At 39.7% G+C, this 16,739-nt stretch overlaps 1 protein-coding gene across 2 annotated transcripts in view; it reads left to right on the top strand.

Annotated features, from left to right (window-relative positions):
- Positions 1-16,690, top strand: part of LOC121192840 (laminin subunit alpha-3-like) — a 52,077-nt gene extending 35,387 nt beyond the window's left edge. Inside the window, exons 41-77 of one of the 2 annotated variants that reach the window (XM_041054755.1) lie at positions 1,763-1,876; positions 2,446-2,564; positions 2,651-2,731; positions 2,870-2,970; positions 3,080-3,130; positions 3,230-3,381; positions 3,955-4,065; positions 4,172-4,283; positions 4,487-4,654; positions 4,831-5,027; positions 5,280-5,396; positions 5,679-5,833; positions 6,042-6,183; positions 6,306-6,405; positions 6,481-6,597; positions 6,717-6,887; positions 7,031-7,182; positions 7,304-7,498; positions 7,587-7,735; positions 7,935-8,097; positions 8,254-8,381; positions 8,899-9,043; positions 9,157-9,252; positions 9,392-9,546; positions 9,653-9,770; positions 9,892-10,032; positions 10,142-10,272; positions 10,437-10,571; positions 10,726-10,846; positions 13,266-13,399; positions 13,562-13,742; positions 13,858-14,016; positions 14,127-14,292; positions 14,499-14,653; positions 14,817-14,910; positions 15,018-15,137; positions 15,293-16,690. In XM_041054755.1, coding sequence (XP_040910689.1) covers positions 1,763-1,876; positions 2,446-2,564; positions 2,651-2,731; positions 2,870-2,970; positions 3,080-3,130; positions 3,230-3,381; positions 3,955-4,065; positions 4,172-4,283; positions 4,487-4,654; positions 4,831-5,027; positions 5,280-5,396; positions 5,679-5,833; positions 6,042-6,183; positions 6,306-6,405; positions 6,481-6,597; positions 6,717-6,887; positions 7,031-7,182; positions 7,304-7,498; positions 7,587-7,735; positions 7,935-8,097; positions 8,254-8,381; positions 8,899-9,043; positions 9,157-9,252; positions 9,392-9,546; positions 9,653-9,770; positions 9,892-10,032; positions 10,142-10,272; positions 10,437-10,571; positions 10,726-10,846; positions 13,266-13,399; positions 13,562-13,742; positions 13,858-14,016; positions 14,127-14,292; positions 14,499-14,653; positions 14,817-14,910; positions 15,018-15,137; positions 15,293-15,438 — 4,992 coding nt within the window. In that variant the 3' untranslated portion in view covers positions 15,439-16,690. Of the gene's footprint in view, positions 1-1,762; positions 1,877-2,445; positions 2,565-2,650; positions 2,732-2,869; positions 2,971-3,079; positions 3,131-3,229; positions 3,382-3,954; positions 4,066-4,171; positions 4,284-4,486; positions 4,655-4,830; positions 5,028-5,279; positions 5,397-5,678; positions 5,834-6,041; positions 6,184-6,305; positions 6,406-6,480; positions 6,598-6,716; positions 6,888-7,030; positions 7,183-7,303; positions 7,499-7,586; positions 7,736-7,934; positions 8,098-8,253; positions 8,382-8,898; positions 9,044-9,156; positions 9,253-9,391; positions 9,547-9,652; positions 9,771-9,891; positions 10,033-10,141; positions 10,273-10,436; positions 10,572-10,725; positions 10,847-11,236; positions 11,469-13,265; positions 13,400-13,561; positions 13,743-13,857; positions 14,017-14,126; positions 14,293-14,498; positions 14,654-14,816; positions 14,911-15,017; positions 15,138-15,292 lie in introns of those variants that run through there. The other variant, XM_041054756.1, reaches the window with a different exon arrangement.
- The last annotated feature ends 49 nt before the right edge of the window (positions 16,691-16,739 follow it).

Consider the following 16,739-nt stretch of genomic DNA (forward strand, 5'->3'; position numbering starts at 1 on the left):
AACCACACACAGACACACAGACACAGACACACACACACACTGACTTTGTGAGGACACTCAGTGACATAAAGCTTCCCAAGCCCCTTACCCTAACCTTAATGATCAAAACTAAATGCCTAACCAGCCCTTACCTTAACTGTAACTTAAACATATTTCTAACCAAGTCTTAGCCCTCAAACAGCATTTTGAAGGTGTATCAGAAAGTATAGACTGGCCAATATGTCCTCACTTTCCCTAAATGTCCTAACTCCATAAGGTCTATTACTCAAACTGGTCCTCACAAATATAGAAGTACAAATACATACTCACACACATATACAGAACATGTATGCAGAATATTACAGAACACGAATACACAGTTGAATATTTTACTTGCTTTTTAAAGTGGAAGATTTATCACCACAACCTTACAGCTTTGAATAAACACATCAGTATTTACAATAGCCTACAGTGATTTTCCTCTATCTCTATACAAAAATACTAATAGTGGATTTCCTGTGTGTTGTGTGTTGTATGTGTTTGTGTGTTTGTGCGTGCACCCACATTAGTGTGCGTGTGTATGGGAGAGATTAAAGGAAAAAACTTGTGTGCCAGCATACAGTCATGGTGATCTGCTAGTCTGACTCAGGTAAGAGATGGGGCGTGTCCTCTTTGTGTGCGTGTGTGTGAGTGTGAGTATGTGTGTTTAAGAGGCTGAGGCAGGGGAGAGTGGAGCATTATTTCACACAGACTAAACGTTAGGAATGTTCGATACGGGTATGGAAAGAAGGCGCCGTACAGGGGTTCTTCTTCGGACACTGATATGTTTGACTTTGATTGGACTTTGCTGCGCCGGCAATAGGCCCTTCAGGACTGGAGAGAGAGGACAGAGACCACGCTATGCCAGGCATCACAACAGATTAACTCAGAGGATACAGTACCCTTCGCTTCATGACCAGGGAACTCAGCGGATAGAATATCCATCAGTAAATGACCAAGGCACCCAGGGGATACGCTACCCCTCGGTATATGACAGGGGACAGACAGTTCAGTATCCCTCTGCTGATGACAGTTCTCAGATTCAGGTAAAAACCTGTAAAGATGTGATGTATCTTGCTGCTGAAGGCATGTTGTTTTACCCTAGCTGTAGGTTTCAGTTCTCAGTGTCTCAGGTGTGGATTGTCAGTGACTTGAAGACTGTTGTCTCTGAAGGCAAAGGTCACTCTTTGGTGTTAATTGTTAGTGTCACTCAATTTAGGTCAAGTTCATTGCTGTGTGCTCTCACATGACATGACATGACACCAAACGGAGGTGCTGTCTGGGAGAGTAGCTTTTAATCATTTACTGTGAACGGTGACAAAATCTCTGGAAACGCTGCTGTTTTTAGGCAAAATAAAACAGATGCTGTCTTCTCAGTTTCTAAGTTTAGTCTCTCTCCGTTGAACTGCACTGATAATTGGTGTGGTGTTCTACATTTGTACATGACATTTTTCAATAGGTAGGAGATGGAAAAGATAGAAAGTCAGAGATTTATGACATTTCTTTATGTTTATACTGTTAATAATTGTAGTTACAAGCAATGTTGCAGATCAACAATCAGGATTGTTTTTTACTAATATAGAATTTACAGGATTAATTATTTTTACATAAATATTACATAATTGTTCCAATAACAAAAAGTTGCTTTCAAATTCAAATATGCCAAGCTAAATGAGTTATAGAGTATGTAAGCCCTAGTTTCAGTAATCATGTCTTTATTTATATCTGTGTTTTTCTTTTTCAGAAATGTGCTCCTGGTTTCTACAGAGATCGCAGTGGGTCTTACCTGGGCCGCTGTGTGCCCTGTGAGTGCAATGGTCTGGCTGATGAGTGTGAAGAAAGGACAGGGAGGTGCCTGGTAAGGAAACATAATCGTTATTAGTGACTGGACACTCACACATACCTAAAACCAAGAGTGATTCCCTAGCCCAGCTGACCCCAGTGTGTGCCACTGTTTTGTCTTCAGGAAACATCTGTAAACACGCTTTTGTCACCCAACCCTTCTTCTTCTTGCCTGTAGCGTTGTGTTCTGTTTTTTTCTTATCACCACATCAGAAGTATTATTTGATATGGCTTCCTGATTTCCTGTAAAAGGGCCCCACTCACTCATTATTCTTCATTTTGGGAGGATGAGCCTTTATGCATTTGAAAATCTAAACCATTATACAAAACGCTCAAAACTGGGCCTGTGTGTGCAATGTGCACATAGGTACACACCATAGCAGCTCAAAGCCAAATGGATGCAAGCAGCCAAAAACACTCATCAGACACATTCTTTGTAACTGATTACCATGGAAATGTATTTTCTCTCATAGTATTTGAGTTTTTCTTTTTATAATACAGTGTCCAGTATTTTGCCTCTTCACATCGTTCATTCTTCACATATAGCTTGTAAGTGGTTTAATGAATACTCTGCATCATTTTCAGAACTGCCAGTACAACACAGCTGGGGACCGATGTGAACGCTGCAAAGAAGGTTACTATGGAAACGCGGCTCAGAGGACATGCAGACTTTGCCCGTGCCCATTCAGCCAGCCCACAAACAGGTGGGTGAAAAAAAAACAGCTGTACAATAATCAAATGGAAATGTGTGATTCGGGAATTAAATCATAATCTCGCTTCCACTCTGCAGTTTTGCATTAGGTTGCAGAGAGGTGTTTGGAGACTTCCAGTGTATATGCAGATCAGGCTACACTGGAGACAGGTGTGAGAGGTGAGTGTCTGTGTGGACCGGTCAGTCTATTAGATGAAGTAATGGTATTGCTGTACTGTGTACATACTGTGTACTATGGAATACTGTAGGCTCATTTCTGTTTTGCCTCCTATTCTTACATCTTCCTCTTTGCCACAGATGTGCTCCTGGTTACTATGGTGATCCACTGATATCAGGAGGAAGTTGTCGGCCCTGTAATTGCAATGGCAATGGTAACAACTGTGATCCCCGAACTGGAGGTTAGATTGTGGACTGCCATTTTTGAAACAGTACATTAATTCAGTATTTGACTGTGCCGCATTTTAGTTCATTTTAACATTTACTTATTATTTTTTAATGTTTCTACAGTTTGCAAGAACACACTGCCAGGAGACACAAACACAGATGAGCACTGCCAAGGTAAATAAACAAAGAGAACTGAGGTCTGACTCTGTGACATGCAGTTTACGCGAAATGCGGTAAGGTCGTTTGTTAATCAAATCCTCCTTTGTATTCAAGAGTGTGACAGTTGTGCCCAGACGTTATTACGTGATCTGGAGAAGCTGGATGATGAGCTGGGAAGGATCAAGGCTCAGCTGGACAACGCCACTGCCAGTGCCTCCTCTCAGGACAGGCTGAAGAAGCTGGAGAAGGCCGTGTCAGACACCAAGGTAACCTCCTGGTTTACTGTAAGCATGCTCACTACCTCTGAAGGCCACAGATGGGGGTGAAGATGAAGTGAAGAACACTTAAAGATATTTTAAAAAGTCATAGGTTCAAATTTAAGTTATATCCCAAATCCCCATATCAGATGCATGGAGATCTGTTTTTTGCACATGGCCAGTTCTTACACATACAGTGTAGTCATGCACGCACAGACACTCACACATACAGTATGGCACAGGGTGGGTGTGCTTGTTCAAACAGTCGAGATCCCTGCTGATAAGCAATCTCTGTGAATTTTGTCCCACATCCTGTGTGTCAACACGAGTTAGAGACTACGCCACTGGATGCCAGTGTTTGTTGCCTCGGCTTGTCGTTTTTCATTCCTTCATAATCTCAGTGTTAGATCCACTTCATTTGAGTGTGCACTCTTTGTTCATTTATAACATACAAGTAAATAATTCCCACAGCACTGTTTGAAAACAGCCCCCGTGAGCCTCAAACTTCAGTACACCACCTACAACATCTGATTTTTCCTTTGTGCGGCTTCCTTAACATTTCTGCTGCTGTGCTTTTTGCAGATTCTTGTCAACAAATTCAGCTCTGCCGTCAACACCCAAAAGTCCAGAGTCCAACAGATGGAAGAGGACATGAGCAGTCTCACAGATGACATCAGCTCACTCAAAGACAAGGTAGAGTGCTGCAATCAATGGATGCCACTTTATAAATATATAAGGATGCAAAAATAAGTGGGAAAATGAGTGTAAATGTGGATGGTTGGTATGTGTTTTTATTTAGGCAGATAAAAATGCTGCTGATGCTGACACGGCAGTGACAGAAGTTGAGAAAACCCATAAGAGGGCTAAGGACCTGGACTCGGAGATTCAAAACATGCTCAAGAAAATCCAAGGTAAAGGGAAACTTTAACTCAGTGGCACTGCAACTCTATTATGCCTGTCAGTGCAGTAATACCATTGCTTTCAACTTTCTTTTGGCCTGCTACTCACTCTTGTTTCCCATGTTAATAATAGGTTTGAAAAAAATAAATAAAATAAAATTTATGTAGATAGTAAATATTTGCTTGACAGAGTGTGTGTGTTTGTGTGTTTGAAGCTCTACTTGAGCAACTGAAGGAGGCAGGCACTAGCGGTGAAACGTTGCCAAGTGAAAGCCTGGCTAAAATGCTAGAAGAGGCTCAGAGAATGGTGAAGGAGATGCAGGACAGGAACTTCACCCCTCAGAAGACAGCTGCCGAGAAAGAACGGGATGAGGCCATGAAACGTATGAGACTTATTCAGTCAAAAACCTACATGGAGAGCAAAATCCTCCAGAATTTCATTATCAGAAAACTGATATGATTGTTGAATCGCTGATCTTGATTGGGGAGTAATTAAACATTACTGCAGACTGGTTAGTAAGATTTCCATTAAACTATTCTATTTTATTGTTTTCTCCAGTTCTTGACTACATCAAAGCTAATGTAAGCAAGCAGCTTGACCAGAACGAGGCTGCAGCAGAGAAGATTCGGGGCCTTCTGAATGATTACGAAGCCAAGCTGAAGGACCTGGACGAGGCTCTGAAGGAGGCGACGGACTTGGTGAAAAAAGCCAACGCAGAGAATGGACTCAGTGCTAAGGCACTGGAAGATCTGAAGGTAACTCACAAGTCATGTGGTTAATCAGTTATTGGGAATATGTGCGTTAGGTGGTTAATAGTCAGCAACTTTCCATATAAGCCACAATGAAGATCATAGTATTTTTTTTTCTATCATGTCATTTTTAAAAAAGTATATAGCATAGATAATAATTAAATGGTAAAGTATTATGTGAACACAGTGTAAAATACCTCACTCGCTGGTACTTGTATTACACAGTTGTCAATAAGTTGATTCATATGCTTCCCACAGAAACGTATTGAAAACTTAAAAAAGGAGCGGAAGACTGTTGAGGACCAGATGTCCATGGCAGAGGACGAGCTGCAGAAAGCTGTGGATTTGGTGAAAATGCTCAGCGACAGTAAAACGGTACATTTGATAAACAGCTGCCTGCATGTTCTTTACCTCAAATATTTTCTCAGACTTATACACTTACATATCTTGCTTCTTATTTCAAGCCAAAACATTTTGACACTCTATAGCTATGTTATAATCTCTGATCCCACATAAGCGGGCTGTCAGGTCCTAACACGCTGTCCACTCAGATAAAGATCAGTGTTTTTGCTTGCTGTGCTCTGAGCTGAGGTAAATGGTATTTTCTGCTGAATAACTTGAGTGACTTGCATTCATACCTGTCCTTCCCCATTGTAGGAGTACGAACAGCTGGCAGCACAGCTGGATGGTGCCAAGACTGATTTGACCAAGAAGGTGAATGAAATTTCCAAAGCAGCAGCCAAGGAGGACATTGTGGTTGCTGCAGAGGAACATGCTAAGAACCTTAGCATGTTGGCAAAGGAACTTGAGGAGTAAGTTTATTGTGAAAACAATAAATACACACTATCTCAATATAACCTGAGGTTTAATTTAACATATTATCTATTGTTGATGCTGAGATTTCCCTCCCAGTTCAGTGCAATTCAAGTATAGTCTAGAAGTATTTGAGATTTTTTGTTTTCTTGCACACATTCTCCATGTCTTGGGTTTATTTTCTTCCCTTGTTATCGTGTATAATAGTGCCGTGAAGAACGCAAGTGGACGTCCTGAGGTGCGTAATGCCAAAGACGCTATCGGGGTCTACAAGAACATCACAGATGCCATTAATGCCGCTGAGGCAGCTGCTAACGAGGCCAAAGATGCAGCAGACAAGGCCTTGAATGTAAGGCTACACTTTTTGGCACGGCATCACATTCATTAAGCATTTGATAGAATACGTAACATTTCATAATATCTTAGAATATTGAGTCAATTTAACCAGTATGTTTGTTTCTTTTCCTTTAGAGTGTAAAGAACCAGAAACTCACAGAAAAAGCAAAAAACCTGAAAGATACGGCTGATGACCTACAGCAGGATGCACTTGAGGCAGAGGAAGACCTTCAGGGTATTCAGTCTTTTAAATTGTTCTTTTCAAAATTGCCCCAAAGCTCAGTCGCTAATCCTTTGTTTTATTTAACAGACGCTACCAACGAACTTGATGAGCTGAAGAAGCGCCTGAAGAATGCTGACGAGAAGAAGAAAACTCTTGAGAAAGACCTGCTTGATGCAGAGAACCAATTAAATGACATCAAGAGAGGTAGAGCAAGTCAAGGCATTTCAAGATTAGCCATGCTACTAAAATGAATATGTCTGAGTCTGGTGCCAGATTTCATTTTTCTTCTTTATTCATCCTTGTTACTCGTTTCTCCCTACCAGATGACATTGGCAATAGGATAGATGAAGCCAAAAGAAAGGCAGCTTTAGCCAATGTCACAGCCAGAGACACTATGGACAAACTGAATGCTATCAGAGAGGAAATTGACAAGATCAATGTTGGTCCTGGGGACTCCAACTTAAGCAGTGTATTGGACAATGCTGACCGGTCAGGTGAGAATTTGGAAAAATGTCATAAGCACATTTGGCTATGCTTTTTATGGTCCAGAGTAACCACTTCTTACATTTTAGATGTTTGAAGATGCTGCCTTTTTTACACATTGCATTTTTTTCTGATTCTTATCTTTTACTTGCAGTGAAGGACTTACTGAATACCATCCCATCTCTGAATAATAAGATCTCAGAGGTTGAGAACCTGACCTCAAACTTCTCACCCATTACCAACATATCTGAGAACATCAAGAAGATCAAAGACCTCATTGAACAAGCCCGGGACGCAGCTAACAAGGTGAGGTCCCACTCTGTGTATACATCCATATTTACCCATATTCTGTATACGCCTCCGAGCCCAAATCTAACAGACCTTTACTTGTAGGGTCTAATTACCTTTTTTCATATCTTCTCTCCAGATTCCAATCCCAATGAAGTTCACAGGCGAGGGCCACGTGGAGCTGCGTCCACCAAAGAACCTGGACGATCTGAAGGCCTACACATCCCTGACTCTCCGGCTGCAGAGGCCTGAAGGCAGGGGAGATGGAAGACGCCGACGCAGACAGGCCAGAGACTCAGGAGACATGTTTGTGTTGTACCTAGGCAACAGAGATGTAAGTGAATCCCAATACATATGAATATTTTGACATAAAGATTCACTTTGCAATCCTGAACAAGGCATTAACAAGACATGTTTTGTAGTCTTCTAAGAACTACATAGGTATGGTTCTGAGGAGCAATGTCTTGCACGGTGTGTACAAGCTCAACGGAGTCGAGTACGAGATGAAATCAGGTTACATCACCAAGTCTCCATCTGAGCCGGCCAAGTTTGATAAAGTGGAATTCAACAGGTGAACAGACACCTTAGTTCTGTTGTAACTTATCTTGCATTGTATGTACGGATGCACATTTATTTTTTATTTACGCTCTCATCCACTGCAACTTAATACATCACCCTGTCTGTATTTCAGAGTGAAAAATGCCCTGGACATTTGTGAAGAATGTAGATATCACAAAAATGTGTAAATATTTTTCCTTCTTATTATTTAGAATTTACCAAGATGCAGAGATGCTTCTTACCAAAGATGTCACCTCGGCCACTTCTGGTGATGAAAGTCAGACCGGCGTGCAAGGACAGGACAACAAGAACCTTCTGGACCTCAGCCCCAGTGATATTGTTTTCTATGTTGGAGGCTACCCTTCCAACTTCACTGTAAGCAGCAATGAAATGAGAACAGTGATATATATATATATATATATATATATATATATTTATATATATATATATATATATTTTTTTTTTTTTTTTTTTTTTTTTTTTTTGCATGCCATGAGTTTTTATTTATACCTTTCTCTGTTTTCTTCTCAGCCACCAGCTTCTTTGGACTACCCCAAGTACAAGGGCTGCATTGAGTTCTCTTCCTTTAATGACAAGGTCATCAGTCTCTATAATTTCAAACAGGCAGAGAAAATTAATTTGGAGACTCCATGCAAGAGGTACGTCCTGGTATGAGTAGTGCTGAGAGTAGCTTAACCCTAGATACATTTTAAGACTTTAAACATTCTTGAATGTCTCCTTAATGGCACAATAACCTGTGACATTATTACATACATACAAAAAAAAAAGGTTATGTGCATACTGTTTTTACTGCCATTTAGTGTTTGAATTTACAGTAACACTCAAACCTAGTTTTTGATGTTACCCCTCTGGCGTAAATAGATACAAATCTCCACTCTTTGGTAGCATTGCCACTGCCCAAACTCTTCCTACCTATTTGCCCAGGTGGCTTTCAGGCATAGGCTCGGGCACTGTGGTCATGAAAAGGAATTTACTGGCATAGAAAAGTGTGTGGATGCAAAGGCCTTCAAGACAACAAAGACAAAGTGAATTCTAATCTGTACTTTTGTTAGGAGGGAAATTTGCATATTGTAAAAATGTCGTGACAGATAAGAAAAAGTTTAGAATTTTAAAACCTGATTTAATTTTTTTTTTCTGATTCTCCCCTCGGTCTAGGTATGTGCTGCCAGAGGATTCTCACTACTACGAAGGCACTGGATATGGCAGAGTGTTGACAGATAGACCATCGTCCTTCCTCCTCTTTAGTATGTCCATCTTCACTCGTTCAGAAAACGGTCTACTCTTATACATGGGAAATGAGGTAAACTGTTGTTCATGTGATTACTGTATAAATTTTACGTTTTTATTCGCTTAAAATAGAATTATATCTACTATTTGCGAGAATTTGATTATTCTGCTTCCTCTTCAACACAGAACGAATACTTCACCGTAACAGTGGAGAAGGGTTTCATTGTTATACGAAGTAATTTGATTGCAGCACCAGAAGAAAGCAAGGAAAAAATATTCCAGGTAAGAAGCTTTTTTTCTTTCCTTTGTTTCCTGCAGTCACTTAGGTTCTTCCATTGCAATTACCATTATTCAGCCATATGACAATGATGGTAAATAACCATTCATTCCACCACATCTTGTTCCTCTTTGCATTCCTTAGGCAAACGGCTGGACAGATGTCCTCATCATCAAAAGCAACGGACAATTTGAAGTCCGCGCCAACACTGCCACACTAGCTGTAGTCAAGGCTAAGGTCAACGAAAACGAATTTAAAGATTACTATATTGGCGGTGCCCCCCTAGACGTGAGGGAAAGGTATGTGGTTATCCATTTCCCTCTTAATTATTGTATGTTGTGAGTTAGGAAGTCAACCTTTCCCCGCTGTAGCAAGAATAACTTTATTTTCTGTTCCTCTTCCCAGACATAACATCACCATGCAGCCATTCAAAGGATGCTTGAAGAATCTGAAGTTGAATCGGGACTTTAAAACTCTGGAAGAACAAGTGGGCATCAGCAAAGGCTGCCCCACAAATTCCCTGGTAGGACATTAATCTTTGCATCCCAAACCATCAACTTGTTTGTATATTCTTATCACTGCCCAAACCACAGTTAAGTTGTGTGTCTAATGAGCTGATGTATAACACCTATGTTCCTGTATAGGTTTCTCGCAAAGCAGAGTTCAGCTTGGGAAGCTCCTTGTCAGCTGGACTCAAAGGCTTCAGTCTGGCTGACGATGTTACTGTCTCTCTCGGATTCAAGAGCACAGAGAATCAGGGTCTCATTCTACAGAACAAAGAGTCGGTCAGTCTTTACATCAATTTTAAAAGGATATGTTGTGACTGTGACTCGTGAGATCTGATTTGTGTGAGACAATTTAAAGATCCTTTACGTTTTTCTTTCTGTTTTCCAGGCTAATGGGATTAATCTTGCATTGGAAAATGGCTACGTAATTCTCACTTTCAACAGCAACAGGTGGAAATCTAACAAACAATACCACGATGGCCAGTGGCATTACTTGACTGCAACCAGAAGAGCTGGAAGGTATGAATTAGGCAGTGATATTACATTTAAACATATCATTAATTCAAGTGACCGTTTATACATTTTTAGCCCTTAAGCACGCTTATGTGAGTCTAAAAATACTCAACGAGTGCTTGAATCTAATGTTAATTTACAGTTAATGCTGGAATGATTTTTCCAAACAGAACTGAGCTGCTTATTGATGATGAAGACCAGGGCCAGGAGCAGGGTGACAGCGCTTCCGTACCTGACACAGCTGGCTCCGTGGTCCTGGGAAAAGATCAGTTCAAAGGCTGCATTTCCAACCTCTACACAAGACGGTAATCTTTTGTCACTCTGCATGATTTTGAAAAAGCTCAAAATTTATGTCGTGCACAATTATTATTGTAGTGGCACAAACCTCTGCTACAGGAGACTTATCACCTTGAAATATTGAGTTTGGATGTTATCTGAATGTTTTTTTTCCATTTGCAGGCCAGAGAATCTATACAAGGCTGAGGACTTAAACGCCTTCAAGGCTTCTGGAGATGTCCTTCTTGATGTGTGTAATTCTGACACCATTGCTCAACTGATGCTGGACCGCATTCCTAAAAAGGTGAGGGTTTGTCTTACATGCATAATCCAATTTAGTAATCCATTCTAGAAATGTTGATATTTCTTTGTAAGTAAATGAACAGCTTGCCACTAGATGTAATAATTCAACTTATTTTTTTTCCTGAGGAAAATTTGTTGTCTTTCTCTGAACCCAGAGATGTTATTGTTAAATTACTGGGGCAAACAATTTTACTTCAAAGTGTAACTGTAAAAACTAACATACACATTATGAACGCGGTGACTTTGATGATCATTGATTCCACATCAGTAAGTCATACCCAGCTTCATTTTTCCCTGTTGTAACTTTCATACTTTTGTACTGGTACACTCTCATTATGTGTTTGTGTTTTGTTGACATTGTTTACATTATATTTTGCTGCCTTATTTCCAGAGATAAAGAAGAAGGAGCCCTAAGACCCGCTGATGCTGACAAGAATCTAATATTGACAGTTTGCATCACAGTGTCCTGTTGCTTTTGCACAAACTCAATCATTTGCTTTAATAAAAAACTTGCATGAATGTTCCAGTAATCATAATATAAAATGTGTTGTATCCTTGTCTATTCTATTTAAAAAAATCCAAGAACTACGAACAAAAACTTGTGAATAACAAGCTTGAAATCATTTCATGCCTCTTCTCTTTCTTCCATGTAACTGAGTAATGAGCCACTTTCTAACAGTCATTCACAAGCACGTTCCCTCTAACTCACTAGCATCAGACCTAATACGCACAATCAACAACAAACATGCCTGATTATGATATGATAGAAATGGTAAGCTCACCAACAGATAAAATTACTAATCATGATGTTTGAGCACAGTAACTTACTGGTAGCTCAGTTAATATCCAATAAACACAATCTGCAGCTGAGTTTCTCAACATTTTCCGGCCTGTGACCCTTTTTTTTAGTTCCGAAAAGTCATGTGAATTCATGTCATATGAATCTGACTATGGCAAACTGCTGTGTTCTACGTTTAAGGACACAGCTGAAGCTTGATTTTTAAATGCCAAGTTTTTGAGATTAGAACATATCTCAATTGCCAAACGAGACTTGTATAAATAATACTGGGAAATTTTAAAAAAAACTTGTCTTGATTTGACTAACACTAACACTAAATTACTAGTCTTAAATCTCTTGAAAACCTGAATGGGATCCGAGCATTAAGGTTGAGAAACACTCAAATGTGCACAAACATTATGATATAACTATGATATAAGCTTTCCTTAGATGAAATGCTAATATTTCACAGCTAAGTTAGGCCTTACAGTGAAATATGGGAGGCCTACTGGAACTTGAATGTTTGATTATCACTCTCATTGTATGTTCTCAAAAGCATGATTACACTATTTCAAATCACCATGAATCTTGCATGTCCATCATCATTTACTAAACTCTATGTTATTTGATTCAGAGCATCTGATTAAAGGAGGCCTTTTCACAACCACAATCTATGCTCCACCAACATCTGGCCAACAATAAGTGACCTGAATAATGAGTTCACAAAAACAGCAATACCCAGTTCACACTACAAGCTAGACTTGTAGTAGATCCACTGATGACTTATTGGGTTCTCATATTGAAGTATGTGAAGAAGCATATATCAAACTGTGTGTAATATGATCTTAGAGTCTTTTTACCATTTTATAAACTCCGCAACTCTGTTACAAGTTTATCTCTGTTACCCTTGAGTGTATGCCAAACAGAAATCCCTTCAGTCCTAGCAAGCAATTACTTTCTTGCATGCTGTAGCAAGAAGTTAAACAAGCACAAATTCCGAACTGTGTTGAAATGAAACACACCTCTGTGTAAACAGAGAGTTTGTTGCGGTTGTGGTAACACAAAATAAAAGTGTCTTCTATACATATTAATAGCTGTAATTACAAAATCCATACTGAGCAACCTGTCACCATCAATACTAACTGAAAATGTTGAAATTATAACATCCAGGTTGTATTACCATACCATATGTATTACCATACCATTTGCCAAAACTATCACCAATTGGGGGTTGACTCTCTTATGGAGACATCTAGTGTATTTCTAGTCTGCAAAGCAGCAGCAGTTGATTAAATTTAAAGTTATCTGCACTGGGTATTTTGGGTATATTTTCTTACAATTTATAGACCAAACAACTAATCAATTAATCCAGAAAATAATTTGTAGATTCATTGATAATGAAATTAATCCATGAAGCGCTACATCCATTCATCAGTCTGCAACACATCCTTAATACATATTATATAGGTTTTTATGTCTGTTAACTGTAAGTGCTGACACTCTCTATGCGCTGTTGTACCCTCCCCTTTATTTACAGACAGAGTGGAGCCGTGAACAAAGAGCTGTGATCCAGCAAAGATTTAATGACCAACTTTGCACCTTATGCTGAGTGTGTCTCTTGTTTATGTGTGTGCTGTTGTAGGATGGCGGGATGCAGGTGATAAATGAGAGTGTATCGATGTGTGCGCTGCCAGCCCTGGTTCGCCATGCTTATCGCATGGGGGGCCCTGTTAGCACCCTGAGCTACAGTCTTCCACTACAGGTCCTGCAGCCCAGGTCAAGTCTAGCCTCTCTGCATTATTTCACAATGCACAATACACATGCATGAACACACCTGAAACTTTCAGTGGAAGACTTACAAATGCAATGTGTGCTTGGCTGAGTCTGTCAGAGCCCACACAAAACACTGAAGATGGTGCTTTTCTTTCTCTTCCCCAGACCCCACTTCTCTGTGGATGTCAGGACTCGATCTCCTGAAGGGCTGCTGTTCTTTGCTGCTACCAGAGGAGGGCACTCTCATCTTGCTTTATACATGTCCAAGGGCAGGATCAGACTGTCTGTGGGTAAACAAAAGGAGATCTTCAACCGGGAGAAGTACAATGATGGAAAGTGGCATTCGGTCAGTGCACTCATGTCATTTAAATCACAACCTTATGTGCACTTTTTTATAACTATAACTGGAATCACAGAATTTCACTTTATTATGCTTTTTGTCTGTGGCATTTTTACTGTAGGTCATATTCAGTTTGGAGAAGAAGAAGTTCCGATTGGTTGTAGATGGGATCAGAGCTCAGGATGGTCAGCTGACAAATTCTGAGTTGACATCCATGCTGCAATTCATGTCACCTGTGTACCTGGGCAGTGCCCCAGAATCCCTTCACAAACAGTTAAAGGTAAAAAAAAACAAACAAAAAACTGGCTAATTCACACAAACCCAGACCCACAAATTCATTTCCATATCATCTGTCATTTTTATTCATTTATTTATTAATTTTTTTCCCAGTCAAAGGCCCTTCCAAAACAAAGTGTATCTGGCTGTATCCGCAATTTTAAAATGAATGGAGCACCAATGTCAAATCCAACTGCAAACCATGGTGCTGGACCCTGCTTCGAGGGACCGACACAAAAAGGGGCCTATTTCTCAGGGAATGGAGCATATGTTATTATCAGTGAGTACACACTCTGATAGCAGTCTGATTATGCTGTAGACAGAAGGATTTCTAATCAGCAGAAAGGGCACTTCCAAGGAAATTTGTTACATATCAGTTAATGTTGTAAATGATGCTGTTCACTGTTTTGATACTTATGGTCTAAAATACATCTGTAAAAAAGCTATGAATGACAACCACGATGTTCTCTGATTTCTGTATTTCAGATGACTCCTTTGTTGTGGGCTCCAGCTTTGAGCTGTTGTTTAATATTCGTCCACGGAGCCCGACCGGACTCCTGCTACATGTTGGTGCTTCCAGCAGGATGCAATATGGATCCACAATGGGCCACTATCTCAGTATCTACATGCTCAGAGGAGAGGTGAGACTTGACTACACAGTGTCTGTTTGTTGTTGCCATATTAGGGGATTTTCCTGAAACAGATCCTAAATTTTAATCTAGACTAAACATGTGTCTTTACCTCAAGTGTGTTCTGTCTTCATGTGACTAAAAGCACTATGTTTGGACATGCTCCCTTTTGCAGGTGGTGGCACAGGTTAACAATGGAAAAGGGGAATTCATGGTGTCAGTGAAACCAAAAGCTTCTTTATGTGATGGAATGTTTCATAAAATTTCAGGTAAAATGCACAGTCGCTTTGTATAAGACATTTTTAAAGATAAAAACAAAACACTGCTTTTAGGACCTATTAGGGTGCCATTACCAATGTGTCCATGTGTCTTCTAGTAATCAAGAGGAAAAATGTTGTGCAACTGCATGTGGACACAGTGGACAATTACAAGATTGGGCCACCAACTTCCACTACCACTTTGACCAAAGACCCCCTGTATGTGGGTGGCATTCCTGGTGAGTGTCTGTTAATACAAGTGTCAATCTGCTTAATTTAGTTTTTTTTTTTTTGGTACATATCAATAAAATATCACTGCAAAATGCTGACATATTTTACAGCTTAATACAACAAAATCACTTACCAGTTCACTCTGTGTACCTTTCTGCTGCAGAGATGTATGCAATGGAACAGACACTCCCCGTCACATCGTCCTATGTGGGATGCATCCAGGACATGAGGATCAACGAAGACCCGGTCTCTTTCGGCAGGCTTTCTGCTGTGTTTGGTCCAGTCAACCTCAAAGAGTGTCCGGGTTGAACAAAAGCGCCCCACTGCATCATCATCAAACAAACCTTGGGACCACATCCGTCGCCAACCATGTGCAATCTGTTACCGAGACAGAGAATGTGTTTGTATGAAAGAATGTAAAATATGTATTATGAGAAGTGTGTTTCAGTGTGAGTATGTGTGTGTGTAAATCTGTGAATGTGAGTGTGTGTATTTGTGTGTAAAATATCTGTGAGCAGCAGCTGACAGTTTCAAAATATTTGCTGCTCTGTTAAACATTTTTCTGTATTTATTTTGTGATAAAATCATGTAACATGGCAACAGTTCATGAATACATATTCTTATAATTGTTTTACAGCCTGATGTATTGGTCCAGTAATTATTTCTCTGTTGACAATCAAATGCTACTGAATATGCTAGTGATCGGTCAGGGCTGCAGTTTGAGCAACCCAGCACTTTAAGAAGACAAATTATGCTTTTTTTTGACGGTGCTTTGGTAGAGATTAGCCAATGTTCTTTTGTTTGTTTGTTGGACGCAAAAATTTATACTAGAAAAATTACGTTTACACCCACGGTGCTTAATTCAGTGACATTTCAGGGGTTGCCAAGCTATTTCATATTCACATTCACATCCCCACATGTAGATATCTGCATTTTAACTGGTTTAACTAGAAATGGCGTCTTCACACAGGTCATGAATTCACATGGTTTTTCCCATGTTGTATTACTGTTGCCCTGAATTCATTTTCCATTTTGCATTCCTTTTGCATGCATGAAGATGTTCTGTGTGGCTGTTAATGTCAATTACACCAGAAAACAACATGCACTGCATTTTGTGGAGCAGTGTCTCTAAGTTGAAAATCCAAAATACAATACACTACTCTCACTATTCTGATCAGTCATGTTTGGGACCATGTAGCCAATATTACTATAAAGATGAAAGTAAGATAGGCCCCCGAAAAAAGCATTTAACACACCTAAATTCTTCAGCAAGTGTTTACCTACCTGCTTTGTACATTTACACCAAAATTTGTGATATGAGAAAAAATATGCATGATAATTGGACATATTTGTACATGCCTGTGTTGCGACCACTGATTTTTAATTCTCTTGTTGTCCATGTAATGTACTTCATAAATAGTTCTCTGCGCCATAAGAAGGTCTTGAAAAATATCTTTTTACTTGTGATCATGGTGACAACTCATTATTTCATGTACTGACACATGATTTTTGAAAAATCCGGGGTTAATTGTTGAATTGTACTCAGCAACGTGTATACTTTTGATTGCAAGATTAGATAAATATAATTTGCATTTTTTTGAATATGTGTT

The sequence above is a fragment of the Toxotes jaculatrix genome, chromosome 14 (assembly GCF_017976425.1).
Source record: "Toxotes jaculatrix isolate fToxJac2 chromosome 14, fToxJac2.pri, whole genome shotgun sequence".
Taxonomy (NCBI): Eukaryota; Metazoa; Chordata; class Actinopteri; family Toxotidae; genus Toxotes; species Toxotes jaculatrix.